Here is a 17,409-nt window from a genome sequence, read left to right as displayed (position 1 = left end):
CACAGTGCAGGTTCTACACTGCAGCAGTCAGGCTACAATAGTAGGTCTGAGCTGCGTTTTACTTTGTCACACTTGTGAGTGGCACAAACAGTGCTGTAGTTGTGTAATTGTGCTGTACTGTCACATTATTATGCTACAGCAAATTAAACGAGTTACTCCAACCTCTAAGACTTAATCTCGATTCTTTGATGTCTTTGCAAAAGTTTCAAAAACTCAATACTTATTTCACTTGCAAGGACTGATCTAAATATCAAATTTACAGTCTTGAGAGAGAATGATCATCACTGTGGGTATTACCAGTGGGAGACAAGAATGAAAGAAAATATACTACTGTGTTTTTGTAATGTACTTTAGAGCAACTGAAAGGAACTATTTTTATACCCTAGCACTGTAGAGACGCTGCTAAACTTTTATCAGAATTTTGTTAAAAATATTATAAAGCACCCAGGCCCAGAGCCATACAGGTATTTGAAAATACGTATTTTATTTTTGGCTCAGAGTCCACCAAAACCTTATTCACCTGTGACACTTTTTTAAAATTATCAGATTTGTTAACAACTTATTTCAGGAAAGATATCTATAAAGGAAATGTTTACCTCACTTGAAGACACCTGTTTTAGGAGACATCATCTAGTCCGTTATCATTCTCACTAAAAGTAATTCTGTTTGGGTTTGTAGTGCTGATTTAGAGACGATGGAAACATTTCATAGTCAACTTTATTTTGAATATCATAAAGTGTAACAGTTTGTTCCACTCATTTAAGGTATTCTTGACACACTTGTTTCTTGTGGTAGCAGCTCACTTCATGGGAATAATATCCAGTTTATAATCTTCTAAAACACAGATAAAATCTAAGACAAGCACAATAAGCATATAGTTAATGTGCATGTATGCATATATATATATATATATATATATATATAAAATCCACAGAAATAAAATGCTTTGAAACACTGATAAAAAATGTACATAGTAAAATTTACATATTTTCGAACTTTAAAACAAAACTCGTGAAGGCAACTGGCTCTTTTGTTAAAATGGTAGTTGGCTAACTAATGCACGTAGAGACAGATAATCAATGGTAGTTTTTCCTCAGAAAAACATTTACTTCCCTTCTTTAGTGTGTCCTTTACAATGCCCGTTTTGATAGCACAAGATGATAGTGGGAAAAATGTATCACAATTGAGATTTCTCAAGTTCCTTTTGAACCTCACAGAATCAACTTGATTAGGTCCAGTGACATCCTTCAGGTAGAGCAGCGCACCATCTGCTGGACACACTAAATATCTTCAAACTTTGGAAAAAGCTGTCGATAAAGATCCAGCCAGGATGATGCAAAACGCCACTGCAAGTATGATATAGTTTTTCAGTCCCTATAAAAATGAAAGACAAAAACCTATTACTTGAGAAAGTAAAAATTGCTGAAGGCAGTAGGTGATAGACTAGAATACATAAACACCTAAATTAACGAGGTAACCAGTGGAAACGATCAAAGGAAATACAGCTTTGGATATACAATTTCTACACATGGGTGTTGTGGTGAAACAAAAAATGTGTGATCTATAATCATAGTCGTCTTTCACGTGGACCTGCATAGATTTTTTATTTTTTTTACTCGCAAGGGAAATAAGGTTTTCTTAAAAAATAAAATAAAATAAAAATCACAACAACAAAAATCAAAGAAATCAATACAACTTCCAAAGATGGGATATTATTATGGATATGATACAAACGCAGTTGTCAGGTCACACTCTTCAAGCTCCGAGTTTAATACCAGTTTCCCACACTGTTAGAAATGGGGTCTCTACTTGGCAGTGGTTTGCACCCTGTCCAAGTAGGGAACCTTACTCTACTCAGGGTAATGGAGCCACACAGCTAGATAACCCCTGCTCGCCCCTTGGCCTGATCAGTCAGGCTTATCTCAGAGGCAGTGTGTCAAGTATTTGTGGGTGTGTTTGTGTGTGTGTGTTTGTACACACACACAGTGAAAACATCACAAAAGTACTCCACATCAGTGTTGAAAAATAGGCAATATTTATCTGAGTAATACAAGAGCAAAACAACAAAAATCCAACATACACAAGCAAAGATACACATTTTTAAAGATTAAATCACAGTAAAGCGCTAAGAAAAACAATAGCTCCAACTAGGACTATCACAATGTTGTTGAAGAAGTCGTTCCCAACAGTCCAACGCCACTCGCGAGGGAGTGCGGGCCGGTCACGGAGTCACACAGACCTCAGGTACAGTACCTTTAAAAATGATGAGGAAGCAAAGACGTTGCACGGAGTCAGTGAGGTGTACCTGGAGCTGGTGCCCCATTGGTTCTTTACTGCTACTGGGGAGGTGAGACGTTGGTTCCTTGCTGCTAGGCAGGGGAGTTGGGGCATCTGCTCCTTACGGCTGTAGAGAAGGTGATGCGGCATTGGTGATGAGACGTCAGTTCCTTACGATTCAGCGGGGTAGATAAATCCAGCAGGTCAAGTCGCAAGGCAGAAAGTTTGGGCCTGGCAAGTGGGTGAACTTGCTAAGTAGAACTCGCAGTTCAAAAATGCACACACTGACACAGCAGTGACAGATTTGAGACATGTTTACAGGCCTACTTAGTGCTGCAGGCCTACTAGTAGCATTTGCTTTACAGTCCCTGGGCACACATAGGGCACGTTTCTAGGGACGTACTGTTAAATCAAATATGCCAATGATGGATAAACCAGTCACCAATACCATTTTGACAAAGAGCACTTGCCCTTTTGCACTGGTCAGCAGTGGCAAAGTGCCCAGCGTCCTAAAACCAGCAAAAACGAAATGCAGCACAGGATCAAAACACGAGGCCAGAAGCAAACGTTTGTGGATAACCCTGCAAAAGGGCCATTTACAACACTCGCTGTTCACTGTACTTTAGTTATGCCCTGTAAATTTCAGACACAAGACCTTGCTTTCATCAGACACCTATGCCGCGTACCTTATGCTTTATAGGTGATGTTATTTATCACTGTGGATGTAATCTGGATGAACATCATGAGAGGTCATGAACATTGGGAATCAAGAAGTCGTGGCTTCAACTCTCACATAAAGTGCTTTTTTACTTCAGAGTTAAAAAAACAAAAAAAACGTACATTTATAAAAAGTTATTTATGTAATGCTCAATACCATAGGGCATTTTTATTCAAATAACAGCTTTGATTGAAGGTTTCCTTGTTTGTTTTTTTGCGGTTCAAGCAAAACTAACTTTTTTGGTTCTCAAAACTGTGCTCCCAGTTTAAACTATTTAAATTACCAATAAAAGATACCGTTTTACATTTCTGGGATGTTCCATTATGATCCGGAGGTTGAGATGTGCACCTCTGACGCAATCTTGCCAGTCTCTGAGAGGTTTGCAAAACCTTCTTGACCTGGTCGACCCGCATATACACGATATTGACAGTTAAAGCAAAATGTTCACTTGGTGACAGCCAATGAAATTGCAGCAGTTCTCCAACTGACTAGGATGCATATACAGTGGAGAAAAAGCTGCTTCAAACAACTCAGTTTGTTTTACAAATCAAATTTTGTTCCCTAATGTATGGTTTATGTGAGAAACTGGGTTGTTGTTTGAGAGAGGTGTGTGCTCTTCATAAGCAGCAAGCACAATCATTGTCAGAGTGAACCACATCAAGTCGCCAGAGACCCTGGCAAAATCGAAAGATGTGATCAACCGAGATGGACTGTGGTGTGGATACATAAGTGGAGACAGGGACCAATTCACTTTAACTTTCGACTTGAAAGAATTGTTCAGGAAAAATGTCTGAGAAGGTAAACTTCAATGGGTCAAGGAATCCGAAGTGCCTGAGGAGGAAGGGTGCACCATCTGCGAGCCGCAGGACAAAGTCACAGTGAAAATGTATACATTGGGACCTAGTCTCTTTTTTGGAAGTCGAAATTCTCCAGCACGATGAAGCTTCAAGCTGCGGCAGATAAGGGCTCCACCAGGCTGGACACCCCTTCTGCGAGAAGCCTCTGAACAGGATTTGCTGATGCGGAGAAAAACTAACTAGGAGCTGCCACAAAGTTCAGTTGACTGAAGATGCACTTTGGGTAGATCGGCGACCAGTTAGGTTCCAGTCTCCTATACATTTTAAGAGCACTTTGTGGCAGTTCCAGGTTTTGGATCTGGTTTGACTGGACACCTTTAACACTACTTCCAATGGTTGAGGACTGGAGGGACACCACTTTGGGGGGGCGGGGTGGGGGCAGAACTCATTCACGCTGGGTCTAGGTGCGGGTTCAAGATGGTTGGAGACTTTTCTGTACCAAAAGCTCTGATCAGAAGACCAGCCAACTAGCCCTTGGAGTAGACCTGGAAGTCTTAGGTTGAAGCAAGAAAGCAGTTCTCAAGCAGCAGGGCACGGAGATTAGGTTTCAGACAGCACAGCAGTCCTCTTGGTGCAGCAGGGCAGTCCTCTAAGTGCCCTTCAGCAGGTCCCAAAGTGAAATGAAGAGTGGGTCTGAGGGTCCTATTTTTATACCTAATGCCAGTTTTTACGTGGAATAAACTTCTGGAATCCCCCACCTTTCATCCTGCCAACACCCAGTCCCTCTTTTGTGGGTCTGTCTGGGAGGAACACACCAGGGCCAACTATACCTAGTCATGTGACCCGGGAAACAGGCAGCAGACACCACATGGTTAGGACAAGAAAATGTGACCAAAGCAGCAGTTTCAGAGCTGCGAGTTCAAATTAGACTTTACAATTAAAAAAAAGTTTAAAATTACAATTTCTTACACAACAAACACAACATTTTTACCTCCTCCCAAAAAAAACGTTATCTCTTAATAAATGTCATAAGGTAACCCAATATTATCATATAGGAGAGGTAGGCTTCATAGTAGTGAAAAACACATTTTTGAGCTTTTCACTACCAGAACATGTAAAACTTAAAAGTACATGTCCAACATTTTAATTACAATGCACTATGGGCATCTTATATGTAATAAAAAGTGAGTTTTAGGCCTGGCAAGAGGAATACTTTGCCAAGTTGACTTTGCAGTTGAAAACTGCAAAGAGGCTACAATAGCAGGTCTGAGACTACTACATGATGCTATTTGAGTGGGTGGAACGATGAGTGCTGCAGGCTTACTAGCAGAATTTAGATTATCATTGCTGGGTATATGGTATACAACATTACTAGGGACTTATAAGTAAGCTAAATGTGCCAAGCAGGTGTATGCAAATATTACTGTGTTTTAGGGAGAAAGCACAAGCACTGGTTAGTAAAGGTAAAAGTCCTAAGGCTAACAAAAAATAATTCAGCAAATTTGGAGGGAGAAGGCAAAAAGTATGAGGGTGACTCTAAAGACAGGGACAAGACCAACAGTTCTCAAACACCAACCAATTAGAAACATAGAATCGGTCTCTTCCTGACAGCCCCATACAAAAAAGCAAGCAACATTAGTACACACAAATTAGTTTGATAACGTATGTAAACAGGTCAGTGCCAGCTGGAGCTGAATAAAATTCATACCGCCCAAAAAAGGTATGATACTTGTTATGCAAATCTTCATGAAACCCACAAAACATAATAAAATGCATAGTGTTCTAGTCACAGAATGAGTCATCTACACATGGGCCACAAATTTTGGACCATATACCAACCTCCAGAGGTAGCCAGAAGACAATATATCAGGTTTAACATGAATCTGGTTAATAAAAAGAGATGGTTAGTATTCAGCACCAGAGTTAAGTATGGTTCACTAAACAGGGAAGTGTTAAGTAAAGTGTGAGCATGTATGAGAGGTTTGCACAGTTTCCTTGCTTCTCGTTTATCCATTACCTGTAACAAAAATTGCTTTTTCATCCAGCTCAAATCAGATTTGGCAAATTGGGTGTCAAATAGTTCAAGGCGATCCAAGTCAGTAAATACTAATTTTATGTATCTTAACCAGGGAATCCTGCATCTACCCTCTGGGCTGATAGAATCCCTCAAAAGTCATGCGATTTAACTCTGTCTCCCTCTGAAGCGAAATTGAGATCCTTCTCAATAGGACAAGTATGTCAGACATATCCCATACCTAGCTATTAGTGTACAACAAAAATATGACACACTTTCGTGTAAGGATAACAATTACCTCCAAAACCTATTTTCTGCAACATGCAATTCAGAGGTATCTACGTACCCCATAATATCAATTTTGTAACAAGTGGCTAAAACACATTTGGGCTGACAGATCTTAATGGTGGCTTTATTAGGATTATTACCCAATCTGGAGGAAAAGTTTCAAATTGCAGAAACAGTCCTAGTTATCATTATTTAGCTACTAGGAACAGGTACCATGTACTACTGAAGTCAAACAACACACATAGGTATTGAAATGCCTCGACCCCTGTGATCTCACACCTCTGTATAAAACACCATCTTGATGTAGTCGATCTGGGCCCTGAAATCATAATGTGGGATTTCTTTTAATTGATGCTCAAATCTACAGAATTCATAAAATCGACAATCAAGTTGAAGTTGAAGGCCAAGAGTGGTCTTAGCTAGAAGAACTGCTTTGTAGATGTATAAAAAGGCTGGAATAGACCTAGAACCCACCTGTGGCATATCCTGTCCTACTTTGTGCAAGGCAGCCTCCAGAGGATTGATATACAGAGTAAATAAAAAGTGGGTAAGTATACACCCTTGACTCACACCATGCTTAACCTTAAAAAAGGGCCAGCACAACTAACATCTGTTCCATATCTTTAATCTGCTGACATATCCTTATGTATTATGTAGGCAATAAACTATATACGAACCCAATGCCAAGCACAATGTTTCAAAATGTATCCCTGTGGAAGACGTTAGGATCCGTTAACGCCATGCGAAGAGGGCCTTGCTTTGTCAAAACGTATTAACTCACAAGCAAATGTAAGTTTACACACTGGTCAAGTGTGCTTTGGCCTGGACTGAAACCAAAATATTGAAGGTCAGACAAGATGTTCTTGTCTTCCTCCCAGGTGATAGTACAACCCTCCCCCCTACTTTAAGAACGTACCTTAAGAAAAGAGCCAATAACAGGAATAAGTCTGTAGCAACAAAGGTCAGCCTTCTTCCCTTTCATAAAGCCATAGAATTATGGATTGAGTCCAGGAAATGGAGAGGTAATGGGGAGGCCTACTTTGATAGCGGCTTAAAAAGGGCGAGTAAAGAGAGAAGCCCTCTTAAAATAGTCTAATTTATACAAATCAGGAGGCTCTCCATCGGGGTCTGGCACTTGGATAGAGAAGAAATAGCTTTGCTGGCTTCCTGCAGCCAAAACTCAATGTTCAAGAGGCCCTGATTAATCACATGCCCATTAACAAGACATTAAAATCATTGCATAGATCCCTATGATTTGTCTTATCCAACCCTGTGGGGATATACAAGAACAGACAGAACCCTGAACGGCAGGAGCAAAAGTAGGACAATTAATTATCTCCCAGGAGAGAGAGCTGTGTTTAAGGATACTTGCTTGTAAAAGCTGGTCCCAGGTCTCCCTTATGCAATCTTTTTTCCACTCTTTGATCACCATTGTTTTATATCTCTGGGGACAAGCCACAATCTCATTTCTAGATCTGGATATTTTCTTGAGAGTCTGAACACATTCGATCAACAAATCATCTGGTTACGTGGTCAAAAAAGTGTAGGAAACATGGAAACCTGGTTACAAATCTTCTTGAAGAAGGCTAAAAGGAAAATGTTCCTTACCAGTAGACATCTGTTCGTGGCATGTAGTGCTGCAGATTCACATGCTGTGCATTAGCTCACCATCTAATGTTGGGTTCGAAGTAGTACAACTAGTTTTTGTTTGTAGAAAGTTTTTGAGTCACGTAATCGAGTGACTCCTCCTCTCAGTAATACTGTGCATGGGCATCAAGTCCTTTGTTAGATTATTTGTCTGCAGGCGGGAGAGTGAAGAAGTGAAAAATATATAGTAAGATAAAAAAAGATGTCCATGCAATGTGCCTATATATATATATATATATATATATATATGGAAAATGTCACTTACCCAGTGTACATCTGTTCATGGCATGAGACGCTGCAGATGCTTTGCACATCCCACCATCTAGTGTTGGGCTCGGAGTGTTACAAGTTGTTTTTCTTCAAAGAAGTCTTTTTGAATCACGAGATCGAGGGACTCCTCCCCTTTCGGCTCCATTGCGCATGGGCGTCGACTCCAACTTAGATTGTTTTCCCCGCAGAGGGTGAGGTAGGAGTTGTGTATTATAGTAATAGTGCCCATGCAATGGAGTAAATATGTATGTACATAATGTAGCTTAAAGGGATATATTTACAAATTTACAAATGTTCATGATCAACATCGAAACGGCTACAGGCTCCCGGGGAGGCGGGTGGGCGTATGTGAATCTGCAGCGTCTCATGCCACGAACAGATGTACACTGGGTAAGTGACATTTTCCGTTCGATGGCATGTGTAGCTGCAGATACACATGCTTTGCATAGACTAGTAAGCAGTTATCTCCCCAAAAGCGGTGGTTCAGCCTGTAGGAGTTGAAGTTGTTTGAAACAAAGTTTGTAGTACTGCTTGTCCTACTGTGGCTTGTTGTGTTGTTAACACATCCACGCAATAGTGCTTGGTAAACGTATGAGGCGTAGACCATGTGGCTGCCTTACATATCTCAGTCATTGGAATGTTTCCTAGAAAGGCCATAGTAGCACCCTTCTTTCTAGTTGATTGTGCCCTTGGTGTAATAGGCATTTGTCTCTTTGCTTTGAGATAACAGGTTTGAATGCATTTAACTATCGATCTAGCAATGCCTTGTTTGGAAATTGGATTTCCTGAATGAGGTTTTTGGAAAGCAACAAATAATTGTTTTGTTTTTCAAATTTGTTTGGGTCTGTCAATGTAGTACATTAACGCTCTTTTGATGTCTAATGTATGTAGTGCTCTTTCAGCTACAGAATCTGGTTGTGGGAAGAACACTGGTAGTTCTACTGTTTGATTCAAGTGGAACAGTGATAGGACTTTTGTTAAAAATGTTGGATTTGTCCGTAGAACTACTTTATTGTTGTGTATTTGAATAAATGGTTCTTGTATGGTAAATGCTTGGATTTCACTTACTCTTCTTAGAGATGTGATGGCAATTAGAAATGCAACTTTCCATGTTAAATATTGCATTTCACATGAGTGCATGGGCTCAAAAGGTGGCCCCATGAGTCGTGTTAAGACAATGTTGAGGTTCCATGAAGGAACTGGTGGTGTTCTTGGTGGTATAATTCTTTTTAGGCCTTCCATAAAGGCTTTTATGACTGGTATCCTAAATAGTGAAGTTGAGTGGGTAATTTGCAGGTAAGCTGAAATTGCGGTAAGATGTATCTTAATGGATGAAAAGCTAGTTTTGACTTTTGCAAATGTAGCAAGTAGCTTACGATGTCTTTAGCAGATGCGTGTAAGGGTTGAATTTGATTATTATGGCAATAACAAACAAACCTTTTCCACTTATTTGCATAGCAATGTCTAGTGGTAGGTTTTCTAGCTTGTTTTATGACTTCCATACATTCCTGTGTAAGGCCTAAGTGTCCGAACTCTAAGACCTCAGGAGCCAAATTGCTAGGTTCAGCGATGCTGGATTGGGGTGTCTGATCTGTTGATTGTGTTGAGTTAACAGATCTGGTCTGTTTGGTAGTTTGATATGAGGCACTACTGAGAGGTCTAGTAGTGTTGTGTACCACAGTTGTCTTGCCCAAGTTGGTGCTATGAGTATGAGTTTGAGTTTGTTTTGACTCAACTTGTTTACTAAATATGGAAGGAGTGGGAGAGGGGGAAAAGCGTATGCAAATATCCCTGACCAACTCATCCATAACGCATTGCCCAGAGACTGATCTTGTGGGTACCTGGATGCGAAGTTTCGGCATTTTGCATTTTCTTTTGTTGCAAACAGGTCTATTTGTGGTGTCCCCCAATTTTGGAAGTAAATGTGTAGTACTTGGGGGTGAATCTCCCATTCGTGGATCTGTTGGTGATCCCGAGAGAGATTGTCCGCTAACTGATTCTGAATCCCTGGAATGAACTGTGCTATTAGGCGAATGTGGTTGTGTATTGCCCAATGCCATATTTTCTGTGTCAGGAGACACAACTGTGTTGAGTGTGTCCATCCCTGTTTGTTTAGGTAATACATTGTTGTCATGTTGTCTGTTTTGACAAGAATGTGTTTGTGGCTTATTATTGGTTGAAATGCTTTTAACACTAGAAATAGTGCTAATAGTTCTAAGTGATTTATGTGAAACTGTTTTTGCCGATAGTCCCATTGTCCCTGAATGCTGTGTTGATTGAGGTGTGCTCCCCACCCTATCATGGAGGCATCTGTAGTTATTAGGTATTAAGGCACTGGGTCTTGAAAAGGACGCCCTTGGTTTAAATTTATATTGTTCCACCATTGAAGCGAGGTGTATGTTTGGCGGTCTATCAACACTAGATCTATAAGTTGACCCTGTGCCTGTGACCATTGTGATGCTAGGCACTGTTGTAAGGGCCGCATGTGCAATCTTGCGTTTGGGACAATGGCTATGCATGAGGACATCATGCCTAGGAGTTTCATTACTATTTTGACTTGTATTCTTTGGTTTGGATACATGACCTGTATTACATTGTGAAATGCTTGTACTCTTTGTGGACTTGGAGTGGCAATCGCTCTTGCTGTGTCGATTGTTGCCCCTAAGTATTGCTGTGTCTGACACGGCTGAAGGGGTGACTTTGTGTAGTTGATTGAGAAACCTAGTTTGTGTAGGGTTTCTATGATGTACTTTGTGTGTTGTGAACACCGTTCTAGTGTGTTGGTTTTGATTAACCAATCGTCTAAGTACGGGAACACATGTATTTGCTGCCTTCTGATATGCGCAGTTACTACTGCCAGGCATTTTGTAAAAACTCTTGGCGCAGTTGTTATTCAGAAAGGCAACACCTTGAATTGGTAATGTACCCCTTGGAATACAAATCTTAGGTGCTTTCTGTGTGAAGGATGTATTGGTATATGGAAATATGCATCCTTTAGGTCTAGTGCTGTCATGTAGTCTTGTTGTTTGAGCAGTGGGATTACGCCTTGTAATGTCACCATGTGAAAGTGGTCTGATTTGATGTAGGTATTTAATGTTCTGAGATCTAATATAGGTCTCAGTGTTTTGTCCTTTTTGGGTATGAGAAAGTACAGAGAGTAAACTGCAGTTCCTTTTTGTTGATTTGGTACTAATTCTATTGCTCCTTTTTGTAGCAATGCCTGGACCTCTAGTCCTAGAAGATCCATGTGTTGTTTTGACATATTGTGTGTTTTCGGTGGAACGTTTGGAGGGAATCTGAGAAATTCTATGCAATAACCATGCTGGATAATTGCAAGTACCTAAGTGTCTGTTGTTATCTCCTCCCAATGTTTGTAAAAATTGCTTAGTCTCCCCCCCACAGGTGTTATGTGTTGGGGATTTGTGACTTGGAAGTCACTGTTTGTTTTGAGGAGTTTTGGGGCTCTGGAACTTCCCTCTATTCTTTTGGAATTGTCCCCCTCTATATTGCCCCCGAAAACCTCCCCGCTGATATTGGCTTTGATAAGTGGGCCTTGTTTGTGAGATTGTGGGTTCTGTAGCTTGTCCTCGAAACCCCCCTCTAAACTGTGTTTTGTGAAATGTGCCTCTGCTCTGTGGGGAGTAGAGTGCGCCCATGGCTTTGGCCGTATCAGTGTCTTTTTTAAGTTTTTCGATAGCAGTGTCCAATTCCGGCCCAAACAACTGCTGTCCATTAAAAGGCATATTCAGCATGGCTTGTTGTATTTCCGGCTTGAATCCTGAAGTACGCAACCATGCGTGTCTCCTTATTGTTTGCCACTGGATTCAAGCTAGCCTGGCTGATGAAGGGTGAAACCCCGAAACCGGTCCCAGGATGCTTGTTTCCAGTCCAGGGAAGACCTGGCCTAGCAGTTCGGGCTGGACTGTTCCCATGGGGAACAGGGTCAAGACTGATTTGCATATGGCTGGGTCCAAACTGGAATGGCATGGGCAGCAAAAAAACGATGGATTTAGGCCCAGATCACTGTACTGGGGGTGAATGTTTGACAATGTTCAGCATTCCGTCCATCACTTGTTGTTTTTCCTTATTGTTACTGCAGTATTTACTGTCCTTGCAGCTGTATCTGCTGCATCCATTGCTGACCGTATCTGATTATTTGAGATACTTTGTCCTTCCTCCACCACTTGTTGTGCCCTTTTCTGGAACTCTTTGGGTAACTGTTCTATGAAATGTTGCATTTCGTCCCAATGAGCCCTATCATATCTTGCCAGAAGTGCTTGTGAATTGGCAATGCGCCATTGGTTTGCTGCTTGTGCTGCAACCCTTTTCCCCGCAGCGTCGAATTTGCGACTCTCCTTGTCTGGAGGTGGTGCGTCTCCCGAGGTGTGAGAGTTTGCTCTCTTGCGAGCTGCCCCTACTACCACAGAGTCTGGTGTTAATTGCTGTGTGATGTACAAAGGGTCTGTAGGCGGTGGCTTGTACTTTTTCTCTACCCTTGGAGTTATGGCCCTGCCCTTCGCAGGTTCCTGAAACACCTGTTTGGAGTGTTTTAGCATTCCAGGTAGCATAGGTAAGCTCTGGTATTGGCTATGAGTGGAGGATAGTGTATTAAACAAAAAGTCATCCTCAATTGGTTCTGAATGCAAGGTGACATTATGAAAAGCCGCTGCTCTTGAGACCACCTGCATGTTGGATGTACTGTCCTCAGGTATCGACAGTCTCGCTGGGTAACAGTCCGGGCTGTTATTCGATACTGGCGCATCATAAAGGTCCCATGCGTCGGGATCATCCTGACTCATTGCAGTATGAGTTGGGGATTGCATCAGTGGTGGAGTGACTACCGGTGATGTGTGCATTGATGGTGGTGGAGATGGTGGCGGAGTTGCTTGTCTTGCCACCTTTGCCTGTGGCTGCTTGTCCTTTTCTTGAAAGGCAAGTCTTCTTTTCATTTTAATTGGGGGAAGAGTGCTTATCTTCCCTGTGTCCTTTTGAATGTGGAGCCTCCTTTGTGTGTAGTCTGGCTCCATTGATTCTAGTTCTTGTCCGAACTTATGTCCTTGCATTTGGGAGGACAATCCCTGTTCCTCTGTGTAGGAACCAGATTTCGTTTCCGAGGCTGGATGTTTCGGAATGGAAACCTTTTCGGTAGCCTTTTTCGCCTCCGACGACACTTTCTTTATTTTCGGCGTCGTGATCTCTCGGTGCCGACCCATTTCGGTGCCACTGTCTCGGTGCCGAACTTGCTCGGAGCAGCTGTCTCGGGCTCGAGATTGCTGTGTGCCGGTATCTCGACCAGAGTCGGATGACTTAGACACAAGCGTGCCCTTTTTCGGTGCCGATGATCGGTCACCTATTTTTCGGGTTAAGCCATGGCCTGTTGGCGGTGGCGTCCCCTGGGCTTTTGTGGTCTTCTCTGGAGTTTTATGTTTCGACGTCTTACTCATGGTTTTAGTCGTTTCTTCTGGATCGAGTTCGTCCGAGTCCGACTCCTGGATGGAGAAGGTTTCTTCTTCCTCCTCCAAATGCCTTTGTCCTGTCGGCGCCAACGCCATTTGCAGTCTTCTCGCTCTTCGGTCTCTTAATGTCTTCCTCGACCGAAACGCCCGACAGGCTTCACAAGTATCTTCTCTGTGTTCTGGAGACAAACACAAGTTACAGACCAGGTGCTGATCTGTATACGGATACTTGTTGTGACATTTTGGGCAGAAGCGGAATGGGGTCCGTTCCATCAGCCTTGAAGAGACACGTGGCCGGGCCGACCAGGCCCCGACGGGGGATCGAAAAACCCCGAAGGGCCACCGGAGCTCTTCAAAAGTCGGTGTCGATCTGTAATAACTAACCCGATGCCGAACGCAAACAATACCGTCAATTTTTCCGAGATTCGAACTAACTTTCCGAACCGAAACACGGAGCAAAAAGGAACACGTCCGAACCCGATGGCGGAAATAAAACAATCTAAGATGGTCGACGCCTATGCACAATGGAGCCGAAAGGGGAGGAGTCCCTCGATCTCGTGACTCGAAAAGACTTCTTCGAAGAAAAACAACTTGTAACACTCCAAGCCCAACACTAGATGGCGGGATGTGCAAAGCATGTGTTTCTGGAGCTACACATGCCATCGAACATATATATATCTATATAAATATATATATATAAATATATGGAAAATGTCACTTACCCAGTGTACATCTGTTCGTGGCATGTTGCGCTGCAGATTCACACGCTATGCACTGGTTCCTGCCATCTAGTGTTGGGCTCGGAGTGTTACAAATTGTTTTTCTTCTAAGAAGTCTTTTCGAGTCACGGGACCAAGTGACTCCTCCCTTTCGGCTCCATTGCGCATGGGCGTCGACTCCATCTTAGATTGTTTTCCCCGCAAAGGGTGAGGTAGGAGTTGTTGAAGTAAGGATACTAGAGGTGCCCATGCAATGGAGTAGATGTGTATGTACATAGTGTGGAGTAAAGTATTATTTATTTACATATTTACAATTTACATGCAATTAAAACGGCTACAGGGTCCCGGGGAGGTGGGAGGGTGCATGCAAATCTGCAGCGCAACATGCCACAAACAGATGTACACTGGTTAAGTGTCATTTTCTGTTAGATGGCATGTGTAGCTGCAGATACACATGTTGTGCATAGACTACAAAGCAGTAATCTCCCCAAAAGCGGTGGTTAACCTGTAGGAGTTGAAGATGTTTGAAATAATGTTCTTAATACAGCCTGTCCTACTGTGGCTTGTTGTGTTGCTAACACATCTACACAGTAATGCTTAGTAAATGTATGGGGCGTAGACCAGGTGGCTGCTTTACAAATCTCTGTCACTGGTATATCACAAAGAAAAGCCATTGTGGCGCCTTTCCTTCTAGTGGAGTGTACCCTTGGAGTAATGGGTAATTCTCTTTTAGCTTTAAGGTAGCAGGTCTGAATGCATTTGACTATCCATCTGGCAATGCCATGTTTGGATATAGGGTTACCTGCATACGGTTATTGGAAAGCTATAAACAATTGTTTTGTTTTACGAAATTGTTTTGTTCTGTCAATGTAATACATTAGTGCTCTTTTTATGTCTAATGTGTGCAATGCACTTTCTGCTACTGAGTCTGGCTGTGGAAAGAAGACTGAGAGTTCTACAGTTTGGTTTAGATGAAACGGTGATATGACCTTTGGTAAGAATTGTGGATTTGTACGGAGAACCACCTTATGTTTATGTATTTGTATAAAGGATTCTTCAATAGTAAACGCCTGTATTTCGCTAACTCTTCGAAGTGAAGTGATGGCTATTAGAAAGGCTACTTTCCAAGTCAAAAATTGTATTTGACAAGAATGCATGGGTTCAAATGGTGGGCCTTTGAGTCGTGTTAATACAATATTAAGATTCCACGAAGGTACTGGTGGTGTCCTTGGGAGTATGATTCTTTTTAGTCCTTCCATAAAGGCTTTAATAACTGGGATTCTAAAAAGTGATTTTGAATGTTTAGTCTGCAGATAAGCAGATATTGCAGTGAGATGGATTTTAATGGAAGAGAAGGCTAGATTGGACTTTTGTTGTTGTGATAATACGTCTACACAGTAGTGTTTAGTGAATGTATGTGGTGTTGACCATGTAGTGGCATTACATATTTCAACCATTGGTATATTCCATAACAAAGCCATTGTTGCACCTTCCTTTTGTGTAGAATGTTCTTTGGGAGTAATTAAAAGCTGGCTTTTTGCTTTGATATAGCATGTTTGGATGCACCTTACAATCTATCGTGCTAAACCTTGTTTTGATATAGGATTGCCTGTATGTGGTTTTTGGAAAGCTACAAATAGTTCTTTAGTCTTTCTAAATGGTTTAGTTCTGTCTATAAAGTACATTAAAGCTCCTTTGATGTCTAATGTCTGTAGAGCTCTTTCTGTCATAGAATCTGGCTGTGGGAAGAAGACTGGCAGCTCCACTGTTTGATTTATATACAACGTTTGGTAGAAATGTTGAATTTGTTCTTAGTACAACTTTATGATTGTGTACAAAGGTTCCTCAAGAGTAAAGGCTTGGATTTCACTTACTCTTCTTAAAGAAGTAATTACCACTAGGAAGGCAACTTTCCATACTAGAAATTGAATTTGACACGAGTGCATAGGTTCAAATGGTGATCCCAAAAGTCTTGTAAGCACTATATTTAGATTCCAAGATGGAACTGTTGGTGTTCTGGGTGGAATGATGCATTTTAAGCCTTCCATAAAAGCTTTAATGACAGGAACTCTAAATAAAGAGCTATGTTGTATATTTTGTAAATATGCTGAAATTGCAATAAGATATTTTTTATTGAAGAAAATGCTAAATCTGATTTTTGAAAATGAAGTAAATAACATACAATATCTTGTATTGATGCTGAAAGAGGGTCTACATTTTTAGATTGACAGTAATATACACATCTTTTCCATCTGTTTGCATAGTAGTAGTAGTAGTTGTCTAGTAGTGGGTTTTCTTGCTTGTTTAATAACTTCCTTACATTCTGATGGGAGTTGTAAATATCCAAACTCTATGACCTCAGGAGCCAAATTGCTAGATGGAGTGTCTTGGGATTTGGATGTGTGATTTGACCTCTGTTTTGTGTCAACAGATCTGGTCTGCATGGGAGTTTGGAGTGTGGTACTACTGATAGATCTAGTAATGTTGTGTACCACGGCTGATATGCCCATGTTGGTGCTATGAGTATCATGTTGAGTGAAGTTTGACACAACTTGTTGACTAGAAACGGAAGGAGTGGGAAAGGGGGAAAAGCGTATGCAAATATCCCTGATCAATTGATCCATAGAGCATTGCCCTTGGATAAGGGATGTGGGTGTCTGGATGCAAAGTTTTGGCATTTTGTGTTTTCGCTTGTTGCGAACAGGTCTATGTTTGGTGTTCCCAACTTTTGAAAGTATTTTTGAAGTACTTGAGGATGAATCTCTAATTCGTGAGTTTGTTGGTGATTTCTGCTGAGGATATCTGCCAACTGATTGTCTATCCCTGGGATGTACTGTGCCAATAGATGAATTTGGTTGTGGATTGCCCATTTCCAAATCTTTTGGGCTAGAAGGAACAGTTGGGATGAATGCGCCCCTCCCAGTTTGTTGAGATAATACATGGTTGTCATGTTGTCTGTCTGAGAAGAGGTTGAAAAGCTTTGAGTGTTCGAAACACAGCTAATAACTCCAAGTGGTTTATGTGTAACTGTTTCTGTTTGACATCCCATTGCCCTTGAATGTTGTGATTGTTTAGGTGAGCTCCCCAACCAATCATTGATGCATCTGTTGTAATTATGGTCTGGGGCACAGGGTCCTGAAATGACCGCCCTTTGATTAGATTGGTAGAATTCCACCACTGAAAGGCCATATATGTTTGGCGGTCTATTAACACTAGATCTTGG

The 17,409-nt window shown here is 41.5% G+C and overlaps 1 protein-coding gene across 4 annotated transcripts in view; it reads right to left on the bottom strand.

Moving 5' to 3' along the window:
* Positions 1-699: 699 nt before the first annotated feature.
* TMEM144 (transmembrane protein 144) overlaps positions 700-17,409 on the bottom strand; it is a 188,176-nt gene continuing 171,466 nt past the window's right edge. For all 4 annotated transcript variants that reach the window (XM_069243307.1, XM_069243298.1, XM_069243280.1 and 1 more), the window contains one exon: positions 700-1,374. In XM_069243307.1, the coding sequence (XP_069099408.1) occupies positions 1,291-1,374 (84 nt within the window). In that variant the 3' untranslated portion in view covers positions 700-1,290. The remainder of the gene's footprint in view (positions 1,375-17,409) is intronic.

Source organism: Pleurodeles waltl, chromosome 1_2 (assembly GCF_031143425.1).
Source record: "Pleurodeles waltl isolate 20211129_DDA chromosome 1_2, aPleWal1.hap1.20221129, whole genome shotgun sequence".
Taxonomy (NCBI): domain Eukaryota; kingdom Metazoa; phylum Chordata; class Amphibia; order Caudata; family Salamandridae; genus Pleurodeles; species Pleurodeles waltl.
Note: the sequence above shows the minus strand (reverse complement) of the source record. Positions and strands in the feature narration are given on the sequence as shown.